The 22189-nt window shown below is 45.7% G+C and overlaps 2 protein-coding genes and 1 long non-coding RNA gene across 4 annotated transcripts in view; 2 read left to right on the top strand and 1 right to left on the bottom strand.

Moving 5' to 3' along the window:
• Positions 1-6585, bottom strand: part of KDM2B (lysine demethylase 2B) — a 107819-nt gene extending 101234 nt beyond the window's left edge. For both annotated transcript variants that reach the window (XM_069030610.1, XM_069030609.1), the window contains exons 1-3: positions 6439-6585; positions 5145-5289; positions 1899-1977 (exon numbers count right to left, since the gene is read on the bottom strand). In XM_069030610.1, the coding sequence (XP_068886711.1) occupies positions 1899-1977; positions 5145-5289; positions 6439-6489 (275 nt within the window). In that variant the 5' untranslated portion in view covers positions 6490-6585. The remainder of the gene's footprint in view (positions 1-1898; positions 1978-5144; positions 5290-6438) is intronic.
• A 101-nt stretch (positions 6586-6686) lies between these two features.
• Positions 6687-12508, top strand: LOC138119094 (uncharacterized). Its single transcript, XR_011155381.1, has 2 exons — positions 6687-6735; positions 8027-12508. It is a non-coding gene; the product is annotated as an uncharacterized lncRNA (long non-coding RNA).
• Positions 12509-13221: 713 nt separating this feature from the next.
• Positions 13222-22124, top strand: LOC138119093 (calcium release-activated calcium channel protein 1). Its single transcript, XM_069030617.1, has 2 exons — positions 13222-13524; positions 21280-22124. Exons 1-2 carry the CDS (start codon positions 13411-13413, stop codon positions 21844-21846), a joined length of 681 nt encoding a protein of 226 aa, XP_068886718.1. The 5' UTR covers positions 13222-13410; the 3' UTR covers positions 21847-22124.
• Positions 22125-22189: the final 65 nt, after the last annotated feature.

Below are 22189 nucleotides of genomic sequence, written 5' to 3' on the forward strand. Positions count from 1 at the left end.
CCAGAAGAGAAATGCAAACACTTCAGTCTGGACTGGGTGCATTTTAGCAAATGTTTAAAGATTTGCTAGAGAATCTATTCAAATCCTAATGAGGATGAGCTCTGGTCAGCACAGGTATCTGATTAACCACAATACAATGCAAGATGACTGCTGTTCAAATGAGATAACATCTCTCCAAAGAGCATTCTCTCCCTGAGTTACAATCCTGGAAACAGCCCTCCAAGAAAAACAGCATCTCTTCTGCTAAGAGATCACAGGTGGGCTTTCCTGCTTTCAGACTTACAAGTAGCAGCTCATGATGGTCAGAAGTACAGAGGAAAGCAATTTTCAGGGTTTCATTGTAAGGATTTTTCCTCATTCCTCTCATTCCTTGCCATTTCAGAGCACCTCCAAGCACAGTAACCAAACTGTTCAGCTCTGTACATCTGCCAGGCACAGACATGCAGGCTGACTGCTCAGCACAAGCAGAAGTGGAAGCAGGTATCAGTAGTAATTCAAAACGTCAGAAGTAACAAAATCATCTTGTATCATGTATTTTGTAGACCACCGTATCTCAAAAGTCACTCTACATATATGTGGATCACCCAATCTACCATATTATGATGTTCACAGCCTCCTGTGATCTGAAGCCCAGGAATGTTTGTGTCTGCAGGATGAGCTCTCATTTTCACACTTCTCTGCTGCTGGAGCAGGAGCTGAACTGGTACCATTGGCACAGCGGGAGCTGAAACATCTCCCCCGTTTTCTTCTTGAACTGAGGGGAATTTCATGTGCACTTCCTCAGTCACAAGAGGAGGATCTGGCTGCTGGGAAGGTGCTGCAGTATCTCTCACTCCTAAACACTCCCCAGCCTCACTAAACAGCTCATGGCTTCTCCAGGAAGAAATTCTTGAAGCTTTTACCATTTGCCGCTTAGGAGCAGCAGTTTAAAATCAATGCATACAGAGAGGGTCTATTGAGCACTTCTTGTTGAGAGTTCAACATACAAAACTATTTTACTACATCACCAGAAGCATCATAGCAGCTCCTGTTTGCTGTTATAGTAAAGGGACACGTGGCTGTCAAATACCCCAAATTCTGCTTCTTCTCTTTCTCTCTTTAAATTATACTGGGGTGGCTTGATTCTTTTTAATTAATAATTGGGACACCCTGGTCACCTCAACTGTGAGGTGTTCCACAGTTGGAAACTGAGGTGAAACTGAGTAAAGTAATGATGCTTTCAAAAAATTATTTTTCTTTCTTTCAGCTGTAGTCAGTTACACAATCCTAATTTCCAAAAGTATCAAGGAACATTCATTTAAACTATGAATTATATGGTTGATAAAGTTAATGCTTTTAATATGTCTCTGTTAGATGCTGTCACTTTCACAAACAAAGTTGCAGGATTCTCTTATTAAAATACCAAATCCATTATGACTGGATATTAACAAAATGCTACCTCAAAAAGGCTCCAGTAATCCCATATTTAAGTAGACATTATTAAATATTTACAAAGCTGTAACCTTCTGAAGAGACATAATTATAATGGAAAACAACAGGCATCATTAGAATTCCACCTGCAATGAAGGAAAGAATTGAAAACTCAAAAATGGAAGGGAGTTTGTTCTGTCATTACAGCATGGATTGGGTTTAAAAACCTTTGGATTTCATTCCTAACTTTCACTACTGACTTATTTTTCACCGTGTAGTACCATGCTGTATGCACATAACTTTTATAGACCTCATTATCTGCTTGTTTATAAGAGGAAAATAATCATTCTTCCTCTCAAGGGTGCTGACAGTCTTACTAATTGCAATCCATTTTGAGATCATCAAAAGAAATATCAGATACAAGTGGAAAGCATAATGGTTATTTTATAAAAGCATTTATTAATCACCAAAATTTGGTTGTAACTTACTTAATTCCCAGTCCATCCTTATTTCTGAAGATGAGGGGAACTCTGAGAGCTTCTCTTTGCACATACTCAAAAGTAAAATCTGTGAAAATGAATAAGAACAACATCCAAAGGCAATTACAATGGTGTTGGCACCTCACGTTACATTTTCTCAGACTCTCCCCATTTCTCTTTTCTCACCAAAGAATTCCCTATCACCTCAAGAGAAATAGAAAGAGAATGCATATTTTAGATCCAAACCGGAAACCCAATGACAGACAATGCTCTCCCAGCTGCTCCCTATTTTTCCTGTTCACTGATGCACATAAAATAGAAGCCAGTCAGTTTGTCAATTAAGGTCTGTGTTGAAACACCCAGGCTGTAATGAAATACCAAATTAACAGTTAAAAGATAATCCTGACTAAATTACTGCAAATCAGTCTGGTATTTTTTGGGCAAATGTGTAGTTTAAAGTGTATGTGTAAGTTTAGATATTCTAAGTTACACATTTCTGCTTAGATAAATACATGTTTTCTTATGGAGCATTATCTGGTTCTAGCAGAAAGCCCTGATTCTGTGAACACATCATTCTTTTTATGTGGAGGTCACTGTTGATTTCAACTGAACAACTTTTAAGTAATCAGAAATGTAACTTTAGGAGCTGATAGTTATATTTTATACAACTCGTGGCACTTAGGAGGTCTGTGAAAAATGAATTGTGGGGAGTCACAGTATAATACACAATCAAAGTGAAAATTAAACATAAATTTGTCATGTTAACACTGGCCAGCATTACCTTGTTGCTCCTCTCTGAGGATTACACAGGACTGGCCTTTCCTGGGGATTTCTCTATGCACTGTCTGACACAATAGCAGTGATTTGGGGATTAGAGAGGAAGTTACAAGGCAGCGATTTGGGTGAGCCATGGCTACAAAACCTCCGCTCCATTTGGAGCCTTCTGCCACAGAGAGCAGAGGAATTCCTGCAGCATCCATGGACTGTTTCTATGGCTCTGCTATTCCCCCCTTTCTACAGGAAAAAATGACTTTTATAAAGAGTCCATACACTGCCTTAAAATGGAAAGCATTGCTTGACTGTTCAGCACTACAAAATGCCCTGCACTGCCAAACCCAGCGTACACTCCCTGCCGGATATTCAGGTACACACGAGCAGTTTAACTCCAAGATTCATCCAGCTGTCTGTGCTTCCTGGGAGAGCACAAGCATCTCAGCCTGAGCTTGTAGTCCTGATGTTTCTCTGCTCTAAAACCCACGCTGAAAGTAAGAGGAGGCCCAGAGGCCAAGCTCCCATGCCTGCACATGTACTTCCCTCTATTTTTACAACTTTTTCTTTGCTGTATTCAGTTAGTAATTATGACAAGTAGGGATATTATGTTCCTACTCAAGAGTTACCAAATCAGAGCACTGTAATTATCCATTTACAGAAACATTTAAACTACAGAAACTTTATTGCCAATAGTCTCAAAGTAAGTGCAGTGAATACTCCATTTAACTAAGGTTACCAAGTAAACATTTCTGTGCTAGAGAAGTCATCCTTTCCCATACACATCCCCATTAAAGCTATTGCCTTTAGGTAAGCAAATAAATAAACCGCAGAGAGTTTTTACAGACACTGATCCAAGTCAGAAAGTCAACAAACATCAGGAATAATATTGGTGGAAGAAGCACTGGAAGCTAAATAGCCTTGCAGACTAGAGAACAAGTAGCTATGACAAACTGCATTCAAGCCAAAAATCACACCACTGCAAGTAGAGTTATCACTAAAAATAAAAACATGGACATGGGAAAGAAAAAAACCACTGCTCAACTAATTCCATGTGTTCGTATAAACTGTTTTATTCTTACATACTACTGTCATTGTTTTGCCCAGATTCAATTCAACTCTTGGATTTATAGAGGAAAAAAAGTAAACCAATAGTAAAAATAAAACCAGAGCAAATAGCAAGGCAGATCCTTTCTTCCTAATGCCCCAACAAAGCATTTAAATCCCTTGTGGGGTTGAACAAAGCCGACACAGACCACAACAAAATAACAAAAGACACTCATTTATTTTCAAGTTCCCTAGAAAGGAAAGAGCTGCCCAAAGATTTTGGAGCTGCCAAGCCAGGGAAGATGTGGATTGTACTATCCTTAGCATGGAGCAGTGGCAACCACTGGAGTGTTTGGAAGCTGTAGGGTAGAATGCAATCATTTTCTGGAAAATTAATTAACATTTTCCAGCTAAAAAATAGTTGCTTGTGTTTTGTTTGGAGGAAGACGGGTCAGGGTTGAGCTTATCTCCTAAACAAATACCTTCCTAAGTAAGACAGGTATTTAATTTCTCCACCATATCAGCTTTTCTAAAAGGAGCTTAAAATGCTCATGCAAAACTAAGCCTAGGGGAGAAAAGGAAATTTTCTAAACTCGATTAGTGGCTCCTCACAGTTAGAGTAATTTCAGGAGGATTACAGCCGAAACTTCTCTTTCCTGAGAAAGCCATCCTAAACAGGCATCCTCAGTCAGGCCGAGTTTTGGTGATAGCCATCTGGGATTAGGGATCCGTGTCAACAGTACAGCGGTAAATAAAGGTGACCTGCAGCCCCCCGGCCCGTTTGATTCCCGGGCAAACCTCTCCCGTTTCCCTTCCTGCCCGGCAGCCGTGCGGCAGAGCTGGGCTGTCTGGCTCTGCTTACCGCTCCGGAATTCGAGTCACCTAAGCAAAGCAAGTAACTTTGGGGAGGGGAGCGCTGTAATTTAATATATGATAGACACACAAAGAAGTTATTGACTTTAAAGTCTCCGAGCCTGGCGAACAGGCTCATCAATCGCACCCTTTCGCAAAAAGGGTCCTGGATTCAAGAGGGGGCGGAGGGGGAGCAGGAATCACCTCTGGCTAAGTGGGGGCTGGGGTTTCGGCCTCTCCCGTGCCAGGACCTAATTCCTGAACAGTCCGGTGCTGCGCTGGGGTCACGGTGGCGGGGCACGGCGGGGGGAGCGCTGGGCGCTGCTGCCATGGATCACCGCGCTCATCCCAGCACCGCGGCGGGGCAAAAAGCGCCCTCCGGGTGCGGGGGGGACGGGCCGGGGCAGCCCCCCCGGGGCGGGACAGGCTGCAGGGCCCCATCAGCAGCCGCCCCCCGGCTCCCCTCGGGCCGCCGGCGTCACCGGATCCCCGGGCAGGGGCGCGGGCGCGAAATCCGAAGCCGGAGCGGAGCCGCACGTGGAGGCGGCGGCGAGCGCGGCCGGACAGCCCCCGGCCCGGCAGTGTTACCTTTGCCGTCCATGGCATGCACGAAATCCCCGTGGTACATTTTACTCTTTAATTTCTCTTCCAAATTGAAACTCCTGATGCTGACAATTTCCTCCACGTCCGAGAGGTCCTCGTTCTCATCGTACCGCCTTCGGCCGATGCAGCGCTAGAAAAGACACAAAAACCAAAATAAAACACATTGTCCGGAAAAGAAAAAACCGAGGAAAGCACATGAATCGTGCACAACGGTTTGATGAACACATTCTGGGGGAAATAATTAAGATGGCAAGGCACAAACTGAACAAAACCTGAACCCAAACAAGCTCCAGTCCATCTGCATGCACCTTTTCCATCCCGTGACACGGAACTCAGTAGGAATAACAGGTGCTTGGCTTCAGAAAAACTCAAACTTGGGCTGCTGAGCAGGGGCTGGCGCTGGAAGGCGAGCGGGGGACACGTAACTCGCCGACAATTCACAAGCTACAGCACCGATGCGTTTTGCAATCCCATAAAAAACCGTGAACGGCGGCCAACGCTCCTTAGCGACCGGATCATCATCATTATTATCATTATTATTACTATTATTATTATTACTATTATTATTATTATTACACGTGAACACGAGCTAATTCCCCGGGGAAGGGAAGGGGGGCGAATCTTCGCATCTGATGCCCAGCATCCAGGTTTCGGTATTTACATAATCCGAGTGTTTCCATAGTCACACCGGAAGCGGCGATTTAAAAAACCAGATCGCTTTATGTAACGCCGCGATGGATGCGCAGCCCCCGCGCGCTCCCCCCGCCGCCCCGCACGCTCGACAGCGCCGAAAGCGCGGGGGTCCGCGGCTGAGGGGCAGCAACGAGTTCAATGCGGGGGGATGGAGGGTAGGCCCGGCGGAGGCCAGTGCCGCTGCCCCGGGGAAGCTGCGGCGGGCGCGGAGACGGGGCTGGAGGCGGCCGGGGACCGGCACAAGGTAGGTCCCCGGAGGAGCGGGGGGAGCCCGGTGCACCGGTTGCCGCCGGCGGCTCTGCCCCTCTCCCGGTAGCTCTCGCCCTGCGAACCCGCCCCGCAGCCCCGCGGACACGCGCGGCGGATTAGCGCAAACCCGCACGCACCGGAAAAAAAATGATCCATGATCGTCCCACCCTGCCCGTCCCTCGGTTCCATTCCGCCCCTTCCCCGCTGCCTCAGCCGCGCTCTTGCAAACTAAGTCGCTCCGCTGCCTACGTCCCACATGCATTTCTCCCTTTGCAAACAATTAAGCAAAATCAATTAAAAGGCACGAATAGGAAAGAGACCGAAGCCAGCTACACACCAATCTTCTTCCAGAGTCTTTCTTTGCCTCCATTTTTTTGGAGAGTTTCATCACTTATTTGTCAACAGTTCCTGTCCTGCATATTTGGCCCAAATGGGGAGGAGGCAAAACAAAAGCCATCCAGGGCTCGCTAAAGTTTTGCAATTTTGCACCAGGACTTTTTTTTTGGGGGGGGGGGGGGGGAGAAAGGGGGAGGGAAGGGGAGGGGGGCGGCGGCGATGCCTTTTGCAAAGTCCTAAGGAACCATGTTCAGGCGCTGCGTGCGGAGCGGGGCGCAGGCGTCGCAGTGCCCGGAACGTAAACAGCGGCGGGGCCGGGGGGGTGGCGGGGGGGCGGACCGGGGACACGGCGCGGTACCGGCGCTGGGCTGGCCGGGGCGGGCGGGGTTGATGTCCGGGGGCACGGCACAGGACCGGCGCTGGGCTGGCCGGGATGGGGAGAATGTCCGGGGTACCGGGGCGGTACCGGCGCTGGGGTGGCCGGGATGGGGGGGCTGGGTGGGATACCGGGGCGGTACCGGCGCTGTGCTGGTCGGGATGGGGGGCTCGCCGGGGTACCGGGGCGGTACCGGCGCTGGGCTGGCCGGGATGGGGAGCTGGGTGGGATACCGGAGCGGTACCGGCGCTCTGCTGGCCGGGGTACCGGGGCGGTACCGGCGCTGTGCTGGCCGCCGGCCCCGCCGTGCGGTGTTCGGTCACGAGTGCGCGGCACGCAGGCGCTGAGCGGCAGCGGGGGGACGGGGACGGGGCCCCACAAAGGCGAGGACGGTCCCTGGGTTGGTACCGCGACGTGCCCGAAGAGTTGAGCGGTTCTGCTCAACCGGGGGGTAATTTGAGCTCCGCGAGTTTGCCCGACCCCAACGGCGTAAAGCCGGGGTAAAGAGTGGGGAATTAATGTAGCAACACTTGAAAATAATCTTATAATACACGGAGTTGGGGTTAATTGTGGTGTTGGCTTCGCTCCGTGCCTCTGCCACATGTGCGGTGCAGCTCGGCGCGAAAAGCGCACCCCGGCTGGTGCCGGCACCGCTCCCGGCACTGCATCCACGTGTCTTGTGAGAACGGGTCATAAAATCTAGAATGTATGGTAAATGGTGTTAAACAGGTGTTAAATAAACCAAAATTGCCTTTGCAATATGCATGTACAACAGGCAGTTAGAAATCGCATGAAAAAGTAGGTAAAAATGCTATAAAGTAGCTGCTGATACAAAAACCCTGCAGGATGGAAATCCTGCAGTTCCTAAAACTATCAGCGGGTCTCATTTCTACAACACCCACTAACATCTACTCTAAATTGATGCTGAGCAAGTATTGGGACCATCTGATTGCAATAGCAGGGTCAGAGTGCAGGTTTTGAACAGCCCCCAGGTTCCACAGCGTGGCTCCTCTCTGAAGTGACATCCTTTACTCCCCATCCACACCCCCAGAAAGGGAACATCAAAGGGTACCCAAACCCAGGGTCGGGGCTGATGGCTTTGGCAGTGCTCCTCTGGTTTGCTTTTTGCAATCAGTTAAGCATCCTAGGTACTATATGAAATATATTAAGTGTTAACGCAAAATTTAAAACACATTAAAATTCAACTTTGCAGGCCTTGCCGTTGATCTCTTTGGAACGATCCCTATTTTAATGATCCATGATGCATGGATAAAAGCAGGAGAGGACAGAGTTCTAACAGGATTTAAGGCAGCGAGCTTCTCCTTCTGAATCTGCCAAGAACTGTTTGCAGAATCTTGAAAAATTATGTAGTCTTTCTCTAACATCTCCCTATTTGCAGATGATTGAACTTTATTATGGTATGGAAGTGTTTTACAGGCTATATATTGAAGTGTGGATTCCAGATGTCTGTTGGAGCAAGTGCATTATTAATCCATAATCCTGAGGAGATGTATACATATCTCGACCTTTCAGCCAAGATTACTCAATCTTAAAATTAAATACATGTGTACATCTGTAGGATTGAGGTCAGAATACAAGATAAATGGATGTTACTAGAGAATCATCAGACAAAAAACACATCATCCATCCATGCTGCAAAAGTCCACCAAAAGAGACAGAACAGAGACATAAAAGAAAATCAACTCATTTTTCTAAATATTTTTTTCGGACATGGACAATCTGAGACTCTTGGTGTATCAAGCAAACCCACCAAGGACTGTATCCATCACATACACCTGGAAACACCAGAGCACATTTTGGAAGTGTGGAAGTAAGTGTTTCAGAAACAACACAATATCTATCTATAGATCTCCAAAAATAGAAAACACTTTTTTAACCTTGTTTTAAGACAGAAATGATACCTATTCAACTACATTTCATTATACCATGGAAATAATCTGTGTGTCAGAACTGGGGGGGAAAAAAGAACTGGGGGGAAAAAAAAAAAAAAGGAGGGGAATGGGAATGTGTAGGCTGTGGATGATAAGAATATCCATATCCACAGCTGCATTAGACAGGATAAAAACATTTAGAAGCAATATTAAATTCCCATGCTTAGTGCTGGCTGATGAGGGTTGGGGCTGATTTCCCCTCTGAGCAGATTATGGCACAGTTTTCCAACAATGCCCAGAGCTGAGCCCCATCAGGCAGTGCTTGGAACAGGACAGCCCAGGGCTGACACAAGGCTGGCCTTAATCACAGTCAAAAATATGGGAGAAACACACCAACATTGTGATACAGTGTCAAAACCACAGCATCAACTGTGGAAAGGGAGTGGTGGTTATTGGAAAGGGGCTAGGCTGAACTCTTTGAAAAAAACTCTAAAACTTTTTTTTTTTGCTAGACGTTAATGTAGCTTAAATTATTTAAGATCTAATCATTCCAAGGCGCTGGATCCTGACCTTGTTAGCTTGGAACTGGGAGCTGTCATTTAATTAATGTTGTGCAGCAGGGCTCATGCTGAAACCAGAGCTGAAGTGCTGTGCTTAGGAAAGCTGTATGAAGACATGGAATCATTTCACCCCACTGAGCTTTAAAACAGTTACTTCCCATTGCATAGAATGGACTGGACTAATCCTAAAACATTTTTGAAAATACTATTTATCCTGTATGATCTACCATTCTATACTTTTACCTTGGGTCAAGATTGAAGATGAGATATTTAACTATTTCACTGTTTCATGAAGGAAGCTGAAATACAATTTTTCTAGACATGGCAGATCAAAATCTTTCCTCTGCAGAAATTCCATCAATTAAACGTTAAGCTCTACTTCAGATGAGATTTGCAAAGATGTTTCCTTCAGCCTCCCTGGGACTGCTGGCAAACCTTTATTTGCCTTTTGCAAGTTCAAATGTGTTGTTTTTAATGCAGATCTACCATGACTTCCACTTTGTGGTGGCTTGATTCGGGTTGGGTGCAGTAACAGGAACAAATGGAAGTGCTGATTTGCATGTGAAGCTGGAGATACGTTTTAGCAAAGCTGCTCTGCCGAGGGCAGCAGCTCGGTGTGCTCAGCACCGGATCACATTAATCACAGGGTACTCAGCGAACCTATTCAGCCTCCTACAGAAAATACAGAAGTACATTTTTAGCAGAAAAAAAGAACTGTGAGTATCCTTGTGACAGTGTACAGATTTCTCAGGGCTTTCTGGAAAGAAACTTGGACTTCTGCCACCTGCTCCGATTGTGTTCATGCATAAATGATCCAGAGAACGGGTTGACATTACCTCTAATTAGGGGTAATAACAGCCTGCTGCTGAAAGGGCCCGTTCCCTTTCTCTTGCATCCCTCACTTTCCTGCAGTAGGTCTGATGTTGGTGAAGCCACGGGGCGAGTCAGTTCAGTGACCTGATCCGGCAGAAAACTCAGCCATTAAGAAAAAAATATGTATTTATTTCATTAGGTCAATCCACTGAAGCTCTGTAGCCATTTGATCGGTGCAATCCACAGGCTGGAGAGGGCTGAGATGAAGGGAGAGGGCAGGATACACCCTTTTGGTGGCCTTCCGCAATTGCACGGGTCACAGGTGACAGCGAACTCCGGCTCTGAGCCCCAGCGTGACTTCAGAAGAACTCCCTGAAGCATTTCTAAGAGTTAATTAAGCATGGCTGACTCTTTTAGTTTCAGCTAACTCTAGAGTGGCAGTGTAGAGGTGTGTCATAATGAGTAATAGAGTTGGAAATAATTTATCCTGTTTAGTTTGTACCTCAGATGGAGCTGTAAAATGGAACAGAAAGGGAAAAGGGTGCACTGCTGTGGTCTTCATGTTTTAGTTGCAGAAAGAAGGCTTGATTCTTAATGTATGTTTTTCTGCTTAACAAACCGATTTTTCTTTTCTTTCTTATAGGAAAGGAATGTTTATTTCATAGCTACAACACTGAGGCTTGGAAGCTCAAAATGACACATGGGTCTGCCTTGGAAAAGGGCAGGAGATGAAATGCTTCTCTGATTCTGTAGGTCCTTTTTCATACTGTTTCTCTGAATGAAATACAAACTCAGCAGTACATCAGTGTTTAATGTTGTTGTATCTTTCAAAGCCTTTTCCAATAAACAGGAATAAGAGTGATGGACAGAAAAATAGACGAACAGTGAGTTCAAAGAGTCTATTTTAATACAATTATTTAGAAAGATACTTGAAGTCCTTGTCAGATGTATGTCTCTTGCAGGTGGTTTTTTTTAGAGAAATCTGATTTTAGGGAACAGGTCAAGACCTAGGTGTTATTAGTGCAGTAGTAATCCCTCATGATGTTACAGTTCAACCATAATTTTGCAACGAAACAAGACGAAATAGTGAACAATCCATGTCGGTTATGTACATGTACATAAACTTCTGTCATAGCTTATGAGCAGCAATGCAAAATATTTTTAAATATATAATTCCATAGGAACTAAATGACAGAGACTTAAATGTTTGTTTGAGATGTGGAGGAAGTTCTAGTTACTGTTTTTTGATGGTTGCCATATCTCCCAAGAAAAAAGTGACAAATCACAATGGGTTTGTTCCTCATTGCTTTGCAATGTGGTGCTCAGACTTAGCCTCAGGCACCAGTGGGAGACACAGAGAATGTTGATTGTGGGGTGAGGACTTCTGTTCTGGGTTTTTTTGTTTTTTTAAATAATTAAAGCACACCAAAGAAAGACTAATGTTTTATAATCACAGAATCTTTTACGTTGGAAAAAACCTTTAAGATCATCAAGTCTAATCACAAACCTAACAGTGCCAAATCTGCCTCTAAATTTTAACTTATGCTGGACTTCAACTCAAATGGATCCTACACAGCAGTATGGTCACCCAAAAAAGAGAAAGAAGGTGGTCAGCATTCCGTGGAGTCAGTGAGAGAACAGCAAAGGCTTTTATGGAAAGACTAAGTCAAACTCTTTCTTCCACTGAGGTGTTTTAATGCCCCTGTAGATAAAAATCTCACCCGAAGTTGTTTATAACAAGAGGACTGTGTTTATTTCCTGAGAAGGGAATGAGATCAGATCTACATGGTACAGGGAATGCCTCTGAAGACTTCAAATTGTTAAGACTATTTTTCTTGGATGTTTTCGCTACATCTTTTTAAAAATAATGCCTTGTACATGAAAAGCATCAAGTGACCTTGTCGGTTTAGATTGTCAGTCCCTTTGCTGTGCTTAAGTAAGCAAAGGACCTTGCAAATCAGAAAGGTGTGAAGAGAAGAAAAAAGCAAAAATGTTAAAGACAATCCACTGTGATTTTCCTACTTGTAAGTAAGGTGGGAAATGTCAAAACAATACAAACTAGCAGTTCTTTTGATTGCTAATGGAACTAGCATGGATTCATCTCCTAGGTGACCATCCATGTTCCTGTTAATAGTGAAAGTATCCTTGTCCAGCAATATTTGTACTTTTAAAATCCTAATTTTCTTACCTACAAATTGAGAGCAACAGGTTTGTTTCTTACACATCCCTTAAGCCTCCTGATGCACAAATTTGATGTGGCACAAGCAGCTTTTTGCCTCACCTTTTCAGAAATCATCTTCAGAACTGTGCCAAGTGTTCACTAGGGAGTTCTGCTCTACGCCTCACTTTTCCCTCTGTAAAACACAGAAAAAATGAATTATGGTTTAAAGGGTTTATGTGGACCTGGTAATAAAAGATCTTTCAACCCTGGCATGTGTAGATGTTGAAATCTTCTGCTTAATCAACCTTATCAACTGCTTGCTAATAAAGGCAGGCTTATCAAAGAGCTCTGGGCCTACAAAATGTTGCAAAACACCTGAACTACGTGACAAAGGGTTAGGTGCACCAGTTTTAACTGGAAGCGAGGGTGGATGCTTTGGCCAGTCTAGATCCACAGGACAGGTGTCGGTTAAATGTTTAAGCATTTCAGGACAGGAGGCTACATAAGGAGGAGGTTGAGGCACGGCTTTGTGTTTTGTTCTGAGGGAAGCGTTGCAGGGGGACACCCCATCCTGTCCGCTGGGGAGCGCGAGGGCTCCCGCACCGGGCTGAGGGGCACAAACCCACCGGAAACGACAGATTCCCGTCAGCTGCACTCCAGCTGAGCTGCTCACCCGGGGAACGCGCCGGGGGCTCCAGCGGGGGCTCCAATCGGGGCTCGGGGCGGGGCTCCAGCAGCGGCTCCACCCCGCAGCTCCGCCAGGGCCTCAGCGCCCTCAGGGCCCGGGGCCGCGGCTCTCCCGCCGCGGCGCCCCCTGGTGGCGGGCGGCGCCGCCGGGGCACAGCGCCCGCCTCGGCTGAGCCTCGAGGCTGCCGGGAAGCGGCGGCGCGCGGCGGGCCCGGGGGCGCGGCCGGGGGCGAGGGCCAATGGGGCGCGGCGGGGCGGGAACGGGGCGGGGCGCGCAGGCTCGCGGGGCGCGCGGCGGGCGCGGCCCCGGCCCGCCAGAGCCGCGCTGCCGCCATGGGGTGTTAGCGCGGCCGGGCCCGCTGTGCTGGAGAGAGCCGCCGCCGCCCGCCGGCCCCGCTCCGCCTCGCCTCGCCTCGCCTCGCCTCGCCTCACCTCTCCTGGCCTCACCTTGCCTCGCCTCGCCCCGCTCCTCCGCCCCGAGCCCATGAGCCTGAACGAGCACTCGATGCAGGCGCTGTCCTGGCGGAAGCTCTACCTGAGCCGCGCCAAGCTGAAAGCCTCCAGCCGCACCTCCGCGCTGCTCTCCGGCTTCGCCATGGTGAGCGCCCGGCCTGGCCCGGCGGGCAGGGGGGTGGCACGGGGCCGGGAGCGCTGCCGCCGCTTCTGTTTCTCCGGCCGGAGCCCACTGCGGGGAGCACGGGGGAGCCGGGCCCGGCCCGGGCGCTGCCCCCGACGCGGCGTGTGGCACCTGGGGCGGCGGGGAGCGGGGCGGGCGCTGCTGCTGCCGCCGCCCCGGAGCGCCCGGCCAGCCGCGGGCAGCGGGAGCAGCGCTCCCGGCAGTTCGTTTCGGTAGCTCGTTTGTTTTGGAGCGCTTCGTGGCACGAGTTCAGAGCTGCCTCTCGGCTTTTATCTCCGCCAGATAGTGCAAGATTTGCTTGATTGTTACAGATTTCCCCCGCGGAGGATGCTCGGGACCGCAGAAGCCGCGGTGCCTGCCGCGTGCACCGTGGGCAGCTCCCCGGGGCGCTGAGTGCGGCGTCACCGTGCCGTGTTTCGGGGTGTCGGGAGCGAAGGGGCCGCGCACGGAGCTCTCGGGTCGCGGGGCTTCCGTGCCGCTCTCCTCCCAGACCGCACGCCTGGCGCAGCGAGGGCAGGGACAGCTGTTGCACTGGACCTGCTTTTAGATAAACCAAGAAATACAACTGATTAAAGTTGGTGGTGCCCCTCAGACTCATCCATCATCAGTCCTTTGCAGTTGAGAGGTTTCTGGTTTTTATTTAAGGAGAACTAGGGTGTTGCTTAGTTTGGAGTGTTTTGCGTGGTTTAGAAACAGTTTTTTGTTCGTGTGTGTTTTCTTTCGAGTTTGATGTGAAGCACAGTGTAGTAGCCCGAATTGAGTCATATGGAAGCTCCATATAGTTTGAAATACAGTAACTCACAGACTTCCTCATCTGCCCAGGCCTCTGACATGCAAAGCTGCAAACTCTGTCCTCAGCCCCTTTATGCAGCTGTTAAGAATTCTTCACGGTTTATAAATTCGGAATTTCACTCCTCTGACTCGCTTTAGTTTGATGTTTTTGCCCCACTTGTAACAAACGGAACATTTTCAGCCGTTGAATCTACTCCTTTCCAGAGCCATTGTTCCAATGATGCTGTTGGAAAACACAGCAGCCTCCTGACGGTCAAATAAATGTCACTGTCCTCCTTCAATGGCTAAAAACAGACCACAACTCTTCGGGAGGTGGTGGAGTGCTGCTCGTTTGACTGACAGGCAGCTGTGTTCATGCGTTTGAGTCGGTTCTCCTGGGGTAACACGCATCCGGCAGGGAGCTCACCAGCCACTTCTGAGAATGAGTTTTCCTTGTTGAACACCCGTTCTGCCGTCTCAGAGCAGTTTTGAGGCTGCTTGAGTCAGGCCTTTACATAGAGAGAGAACATGAGAAAAAAATAGTTTGTTGGGTTTTACAGATTTTCTTTTAAGGGAGGGTGCATCTCAGTTAATGAAAATCATATTATTTTAGGGTCATACTCAATGTCTTGAATTCCTTTGGGTTTTCTCTAAATATATGGTATGTGGACTCTCAAAATCCATCGATGCATGAGGTGAGGCTTCTGCTTGTTTCTTAATTCTTTAGAACTCTGGGGGTTCAGTCTCCTGCTGTTGAAAACCGCTGCTTTTGAATTTGTTGCTTACAGTATTTCAGGAAAAAGCCACTTTGTTTCAATTAACAAAACTTCTAATTGCCATGAATGTTACATGTGAACATTCATATTTTAGTTTTTCCAAGCTCCCCCTCAAAAAAATGCACTTTTCTTCCTTTAGCAAGTTCAGCATGGAAATCCACCCCTAGCCTCTTCGGTTTTGCACTGACAGACCTAGTCCTACTCCTCTAGCCAAGACTTCCTAATCTAATTTCAGAAGAGATGAGTTAAATTTCAAATATTTTTAGATTTCTTTTAAAAACTTTGTTTATCTTTCAGAGTTGTCCCTCTGCCTTGAAAAGCTGAGCTGTTTTGCTGTCACGCCTGTGCATTGTTTACTGACTGCAGTTCTTTGGCACCTGACACTTGAACAAAATGCTGCTGAAGTACAATCTAGTCTTGGACCAAAGCTGACAACAGCAATGAAGGGTCATTGTTCCTCTCTTTTCCTTATCAGGCAAAGAAGAAAGAGGTTAAGTGACACATCCAGGACCACCCAGTGAATTGATGGGAATTGTCAGGAGTGGAGTGTGCTGGTTTCCATGCCAGCCCCATTGATCCTTGCTCTTTGATTAGACAGTACTTGCATCCTCTAGTAAAAACTAAGTTTATCTCTGCTGAATTCCCTTTTTTTGGACTATTTTTGTGTCAAACTGCAGCCATTTTGGAAGTTTATTCCCTCAGGATTGGGGATGTATACCCTGGTGGAATGAGGCATGCCAAAGGCAAGGGATTGCTCAGACAGTGAGGTGGAGTATGAAACACTCAGCCAGGTTTCAAACCCTGAAGTGTTATGTTTCCTCAGAAAAGATTAAAAACCTGTTTTACAATTAGTTTTGTTTCAGACATCAGGATTTGCCACCGTAAGTGAGCTTCAGAAACAGTTGCGGCAGCTGGTGATGGCAACTGATGTGAGAGCTGAGCTCCCCCCAGTAAACCTGAGCATTGTTTTCACTCAGGTTTCCATGGATGCTGTCATCCAGTGCCACATGTCCAAGGGAAAATCCATGAAGTTTATAATCTTAATTTAGTATACTTTCCCTATTTATGGAGCCAGCAAGTAATATCAACGCCCTAAATTGTTAGAGGTAAAGAAAGAAATTGTACATTGTAGGGTATGTGTAGTCCATGAAAGAATGGAGGATTCCTTCCATACATCACATATTTTTCACTTCTGTATTAGAGCCCAGATATTGTTGTGTGATCTTCCCTCTCATGACTGGCTTTATCTGTTTTTATTTCTCAATCCAGTTTATTTGAATGTGGGAAATAGTTTGCAGATTGTATTCAACACTGCAAGCACCAGCTCATCTGCACCTACAGCAGCAGAGTCAAGAGCTTCACAGTGAACAGGCTGCTGGCAGGTTATTTTTGTTTGAACAATTATTCTGACTTGTTGGCATCATTTTGTCACCAGGGATACATCACGCAGTAGCATGACAATGTCATGATATGGGAGTCAGAAATTGTAGGAAAGCTGTTAATTGCCAATAGTCATAAAACCAGAAGACTCAACATCTCCTCCTGCCATCAGTTAAAAGCTTTGTGAAAATAACTGAGTCAGTTAGGGGTCTGAATTATACACTGTGGTTGGCTTCCTTATATGTAGGATTCAGATGATGATATTTACACGGCAGCAGTTTTCTTTTAAATCTCTCTAGTGATCCAGGCTGGCTGGGCTTTGGCTAGATGGGGATATATATGCTTCAGATATTGAATATCATCAAAGAATTGTCAACTCTTGCCTTTGAAATGTGGCCTGTATGGTTTCCTGAAGACAGCTTCAGTCGTGTTCTGCAGAAGACTGACTGTGATGATAAATATTTCTGAAACTGATTTCCATAACAGTTGGTGCTGAGGTAAGGTTAGGTGGGACCTGGGGCTGCTGGTGTCAGAGCTGTACAGGTGCTCAACACAGCATTGTCCTTGTCCAGTAAAGGTCATTTTGCTTTTCTAAATACTGAAACAGTCTCTACAGAAGTTTTTTAGCGGTATGTAGCTGGGTTGCTGGTAGAATAACATGAAACAATGGCATTTTGTAACCTGCAGGAAAGAGGCCCAATTTTGTGGTTTCTGCTTCCATGTAGCCTTCTGTAGTGCTACTGCACTTACAGGTTAGAGCTGTGCTGGAGAATCTTCCCCCACACAAGAAGTTTCTATTATTCCAGACACGAAAGGAAGGTTTTGTGCCTCCTTTGAACATCCCTGTCTCGAGGTTATAGACAAGCAGGGTAGGCAGTGTGGAGTATTTGGGGCTCTTGCTGTTCTGTTCTTGGAGCAGCTGTAAGTGGCTGCTGTAGTTTGGAGGATGTAAAGGGGATACTGAGCCTCTAGATAATCTGAACTTGTACTTACTGAATAGATTTGCTGTAAGTTACACTGCGTGGAGGGGTACTACCTCCTCAAGATGCATTTGCTCCAATCACACAGGTATTGCCTTTTCTTGTTTGCTAGCAAAATAAAATGAAATCCTATATTTGTATTCCAGTGTCAGCATCAGCAAATATTAATGTGTTTTGCCATTCTGCAGCATACAGTAATCTGCAGTCAAGATCCTGGACTAATGGATAAATGATGCTTAGTTTCCCTTCTGTATGAAACCAGTAAATAAGATTGTTATTTTGACTTATCTGTTTTTAATTTCCGGTGAGTTATTCTGGCTCATACAGAGTCTCTGTATGAGTTGTTTATAACTCTTTATGAATGGTGCAGACAGTCTGTGAGAGCCTGGCTCTGCGCCTCTGCCTCTGGAGTGAATAGTACTGTCAGGAAAACAGGGAGCCAGCCAGAGGGGCTGATTCCCAGTGATGCTGTGACACTCGGCTCATTATTGAGTTTCCTCTGTGGTCCCACCCACAGACAAGCAATGATGGATGGACCCTCAAAAATGCAGTTGTGATGTTTGATCAACACAGCTTTCTTTTCAGCCATTCCAGTGCTAGACTGTATAAAATGCAGTCCCAGTTCAGGGTTCTGTTGCCACCAACCTGAGCTCAGAGGCATCTTTGTGGGGAAGGGAAAGAAAGGAAGTCATCTATGAATTTTAGCTCATAGATAATACAGATTTACTTGAGATAAAGCTTTTTATTTCCTTTACAGCACTGTCTACTGACTCTGAAAAAGATGTAAGCCTGTGATTTTAATTTAAAAGCAGGGGCTTTATTTAAGCCCCTCTGGTCGAATAAGACATGAGAACATTATGAATAAGTAAGTGAAATGAACTTGGTCAAGGTATTGTACTTTAAAAGAAGTCGAAGTGCAGATTCTTCTAGAGAGCAAGTTGTTAAATTTCTTGCACTGTGGTAGTAATTAGGCTGCTGTGACTGAAATCCAGGACTGTTGAAGGCTTAACAAGGCTATGTGCCAGAATTCAGTTATCTTCTGAAAACATCTGAATACCCAGTTTTTAGGCTTATGAGAGCTTCACTCTTGTGTCTTGATGCCATGAGTCCTTTAGTTTTGTCAAGAAGCTGTACTTCAGATGTACAGCTTTGGCAAGAGCCTTAGTAAATCTGTCAGTCATATCTGTAGGATGATCTGAAGTTAAAGTTAGCTCTTCTTTGAACCAGGGATTAGCCCAGATGACCTCCTGAGGTGTCTTCCAGCCCGTGTTACACTGTGACTACACAGCAAGGCCGGGCACTTGCAGCATGGCAGCTGCACGGTCAAATCATGCAGCAAATGCTCAGAGAAGCTTTGAAAGTGGTGAAGGAGAAGGTGCTAAAAGTGTTGTATTGGAAAGTGTGCAGCCATTGACGACAGTTCCTGCCCTGAGCAGCTCTTCTGAACAAGTAGAGCAGGAACATATCCTGCCTAGAACATCAGCGTGTACCTGTGAGTTCAGGCTTTATATAAATTTGGATCATATCAGATGACCTCACCAGGGCCCTGTTCTTGCAGGTATTACTTTACAAGAGCAGTTGTGATCTGTTTATTTTGAAATTGCAGCATGAGCAAAGAACTTCTGACACTGCATCATTGTTAGAAAACAGGCACAGGCCCTCATGGTGAAAAATGAAGCTTTTTGCTTTAGGTGCCTGGCTCAAGCTTGGCCCAGGAAGTAAACTCAGAGTTGAAAAGAGTTGGCAGTTTTTCTGCTAGTTTACACTTGAAAGAGTTCCCAAATTAGCTTTGCTGAGAATTTGAGGAGACAGAAAACATGAACTGATTTTTCACTTATGGGTCAGGCTGGGGTTACCCGGCAGACATGAGCACAAGGTGTTCAAAATCAGATGCTTGGTATCATTAGTATGGAGGCATTGATTAATGGAAATATAAAATGTCTTCAATATTTGGTAAACTAAATACATCATTTCTTAAAAGAAAAGAAAGTCTTCCTCTCATGAAGCTCTTTAGTGCCATGTTTATGTTATCATACTAAGTACTAGGATAAAGGATTAAAGTGTCTTGCCATGCTTTGAATCTAGGAACAGCAGGAGACTTACAAGAAAAATCTTTAAGTATGAAAATGAATCCTCAGTGGTGAAGGATTGCAATTGTTCTATGAAAAACACAGGAAGCCCAACATCCCACGAGTATGTTGGGACTTAACGAGCAATCTTGCAGAAGAGAGACCTGACAAGCAAATGCTTATCCTCTCAAATGTGAAGTTTCCCACAGCTGAAAAATGGTATTTTTAAATCCTTGAGCAAGGACTGTATGTGCATTAATATAATTTCTTGTTGAGTTTCTTGTAACACGTGGAAACTGCTCACTAGTTGGCTGGGTGGTTAGGCTTATGACAATAAAAGCTTTCAATAAAGGAATTAAAAAATTGGCAAATGGCCTCAAATGCCTGTTGAAACATGTCTGAGCAAAACCCCGGGTTGCCTTAATATATTGGGTGCATTAGTGATTCAGAGTTCTGGTGTCCTGGAACATGCGTAAGAAGATGGGATCCAGGACTAGGTTAGCCTGGCTCAGCTCTTGCAAAATAGTGAGGTTTGAATGTTCTTGCTGCTTTTGCAGCTCTCTTTGGGCCCTAGTTTCCATGCCTCCCTGCATCCATATCACTCATGAATTTTTCTTCCTATCAGCTTGATGTGCTTATATTTCAGATTGGTGTCAGGTTTTTTCCTCTGCATTTTACCTGTATTTTGTCTGTTTAATGAATTCCTTTGAGAAAGAGCACTAAATGTGGAGACCATGGTGCATTATTCCTCTTTGGAACTGTCCTTTGAAAGGCAAATTTACCAGGAAAGATCATTTCAGGAGAGCTGTTTGGATTGATGTCACTCATCAATTGCACATATGCATAAAACCACCTGGCAGTTTTTAAACCAGTTAAAAGGCATTCTAGTTCATTTTCTTCATCAGAAATATCCCAGCTGGTTTTATGAGTTTCCTAGTGCTGTTATTGAATGCTGATTTTTTTTACTCCTTAGGCAAAGACATGCTTGGAGATCTAAGATTATAAAAGGGCATGGCTGCATATGGTAGTGGAAGGCTGGAGCATCTTCATGAGTAGCCTCATCTTTGGGGGAGCAATGATGTCTGGGAGCACTGTGTTATCTTTTCTGGAGACATTGTCATTTCGCCAGCCTCTTAACAGGCTTGCTTGGCTGCCATGGGCATTTTGGAGACTTTCATGTTGTGAATCTGTGTTCCAGAGTCTGCTTAAATACTTTAGTGAAAGAATCTAGCTGAGAGCTCCATGGAAAGGTGATCTTTCTCATGAAAGGTTTCTGCACTTCAGAACTTAAACCCAAATATCCAAGGAGAAAGGACCACTGAGGTTGTTTCAGCAGTTCCCTGCCTTTGCAGCCTTTTGTGTTACACATACTTCAAAAGACTTTGTAAGTGAAAGATCAAAAGCTGCGTCTTCAATATAACATAAAAGAAGAAATATTTCACTTGAGTGCAAGTATGCTGTTCATAAGGGTCAGCTGTTTTGCTGGCATGAGCTGGAGGTGGCAAGGTGGTTGTGGGTTTGCTCTACAACAGAACAGTGAGTGTGAAAACAGTGGCCTTTGCTTGGTAGCTCAGACCTAAACGTGGACCTAATGAAAAGGGTGCAGATTGACATGAAGAGGAATGTAAATTACTCTGTTTGGATCAGATGATCTTCCAGAAACATAGTGTAAACCTTGAATGACCTATAGTCAAATAATGTATGACGTAGGTAACTGCATCTGTCTCCCTTCCTTTTCAGGTGGCTATGGTGGAAGTTCAGCTCGATGCAGAACACGACTACCCTCAGGGGCTCTTGATAGCCTTCAGTGCCTGCACTACTGTGCTTGTTGCAGTTCACCTTTTTGCACTCATGATAAGTACCTGCATTCTTCCAAACATAGAGGCTGTTAGCAATGTGCATAACCTCAACTCTGTCAAGGAATCTCCCCACGAGCGTATGCACCGGCACATTGAGCTCGCGTGGGCATTTTCCACTGTCATTGGGACTTTGCTCTTTCTTGCAGAGGTGGTGTTACTGTGCTGGGTGAAGTTCCTTCCTTTAAAGAAGAAAACTGACAGCACCCCACAGAGCAACAGTTCTACCATCACATCAGGACAGGCAGCAGCCATTGCATCGACGTCCATTATGGTGCCCTTTGGATTGATTTTCATTGTGTTTGCAGTCCACTTCTACCGGTCACTGGTGAGCCATAAAACAGACAGGCAATTTCAGGAACTCAATGAACTTGCTGAATTTGCACGGCTCCAGGATCAGCTGGATCACAGAGGTGATACTGTCACCTCAGCCGTCACCAATTTTGCATAAACCTGCGCTTAATAAACCCGCTGTCCTGCTTCTGCCTTATGGTGACTCCCTGTGGATGAACTGGTCGAACTGCTGATTACCATTTAAAGAATAATTATAAATATTGTTCCAACCCTTTAGAGAGGGAAAAAAATGTTCCTTTCATACAAGTTTTGCTATCTGAAGGAACGGATGGTGGGGTGTGATTGCACTGTGTGTGCAGCCCTCCTCCTGTGATCACTGTCTCGCATCTTTCTCGTTAATGCTCAATGGTGGCTGTATAAATACATGGAAAATAACATTGTACATTTGGGTATTTGTTAGGAATGGATAGAGAAGTTGTGGGGTTTTTTTCTCTGTTTAT

The sequence above is a fragment of the Aphelocoma coerulescens genome, chromosome 15 (assembly GCF_041296385.1).
Source record: "Aphelocoma coerulescens isolate FSJ_1873_10779 chromosome 15, UR_Acoe_1.0, whole genome shotgun sequence".
Classification (NCBI taxonomy): Eukaryota; Metazoa; Chordata; class Aves; order Passeriformes; family Corvidae; genus Aphelocoma; species Aphelocoma coerulescens.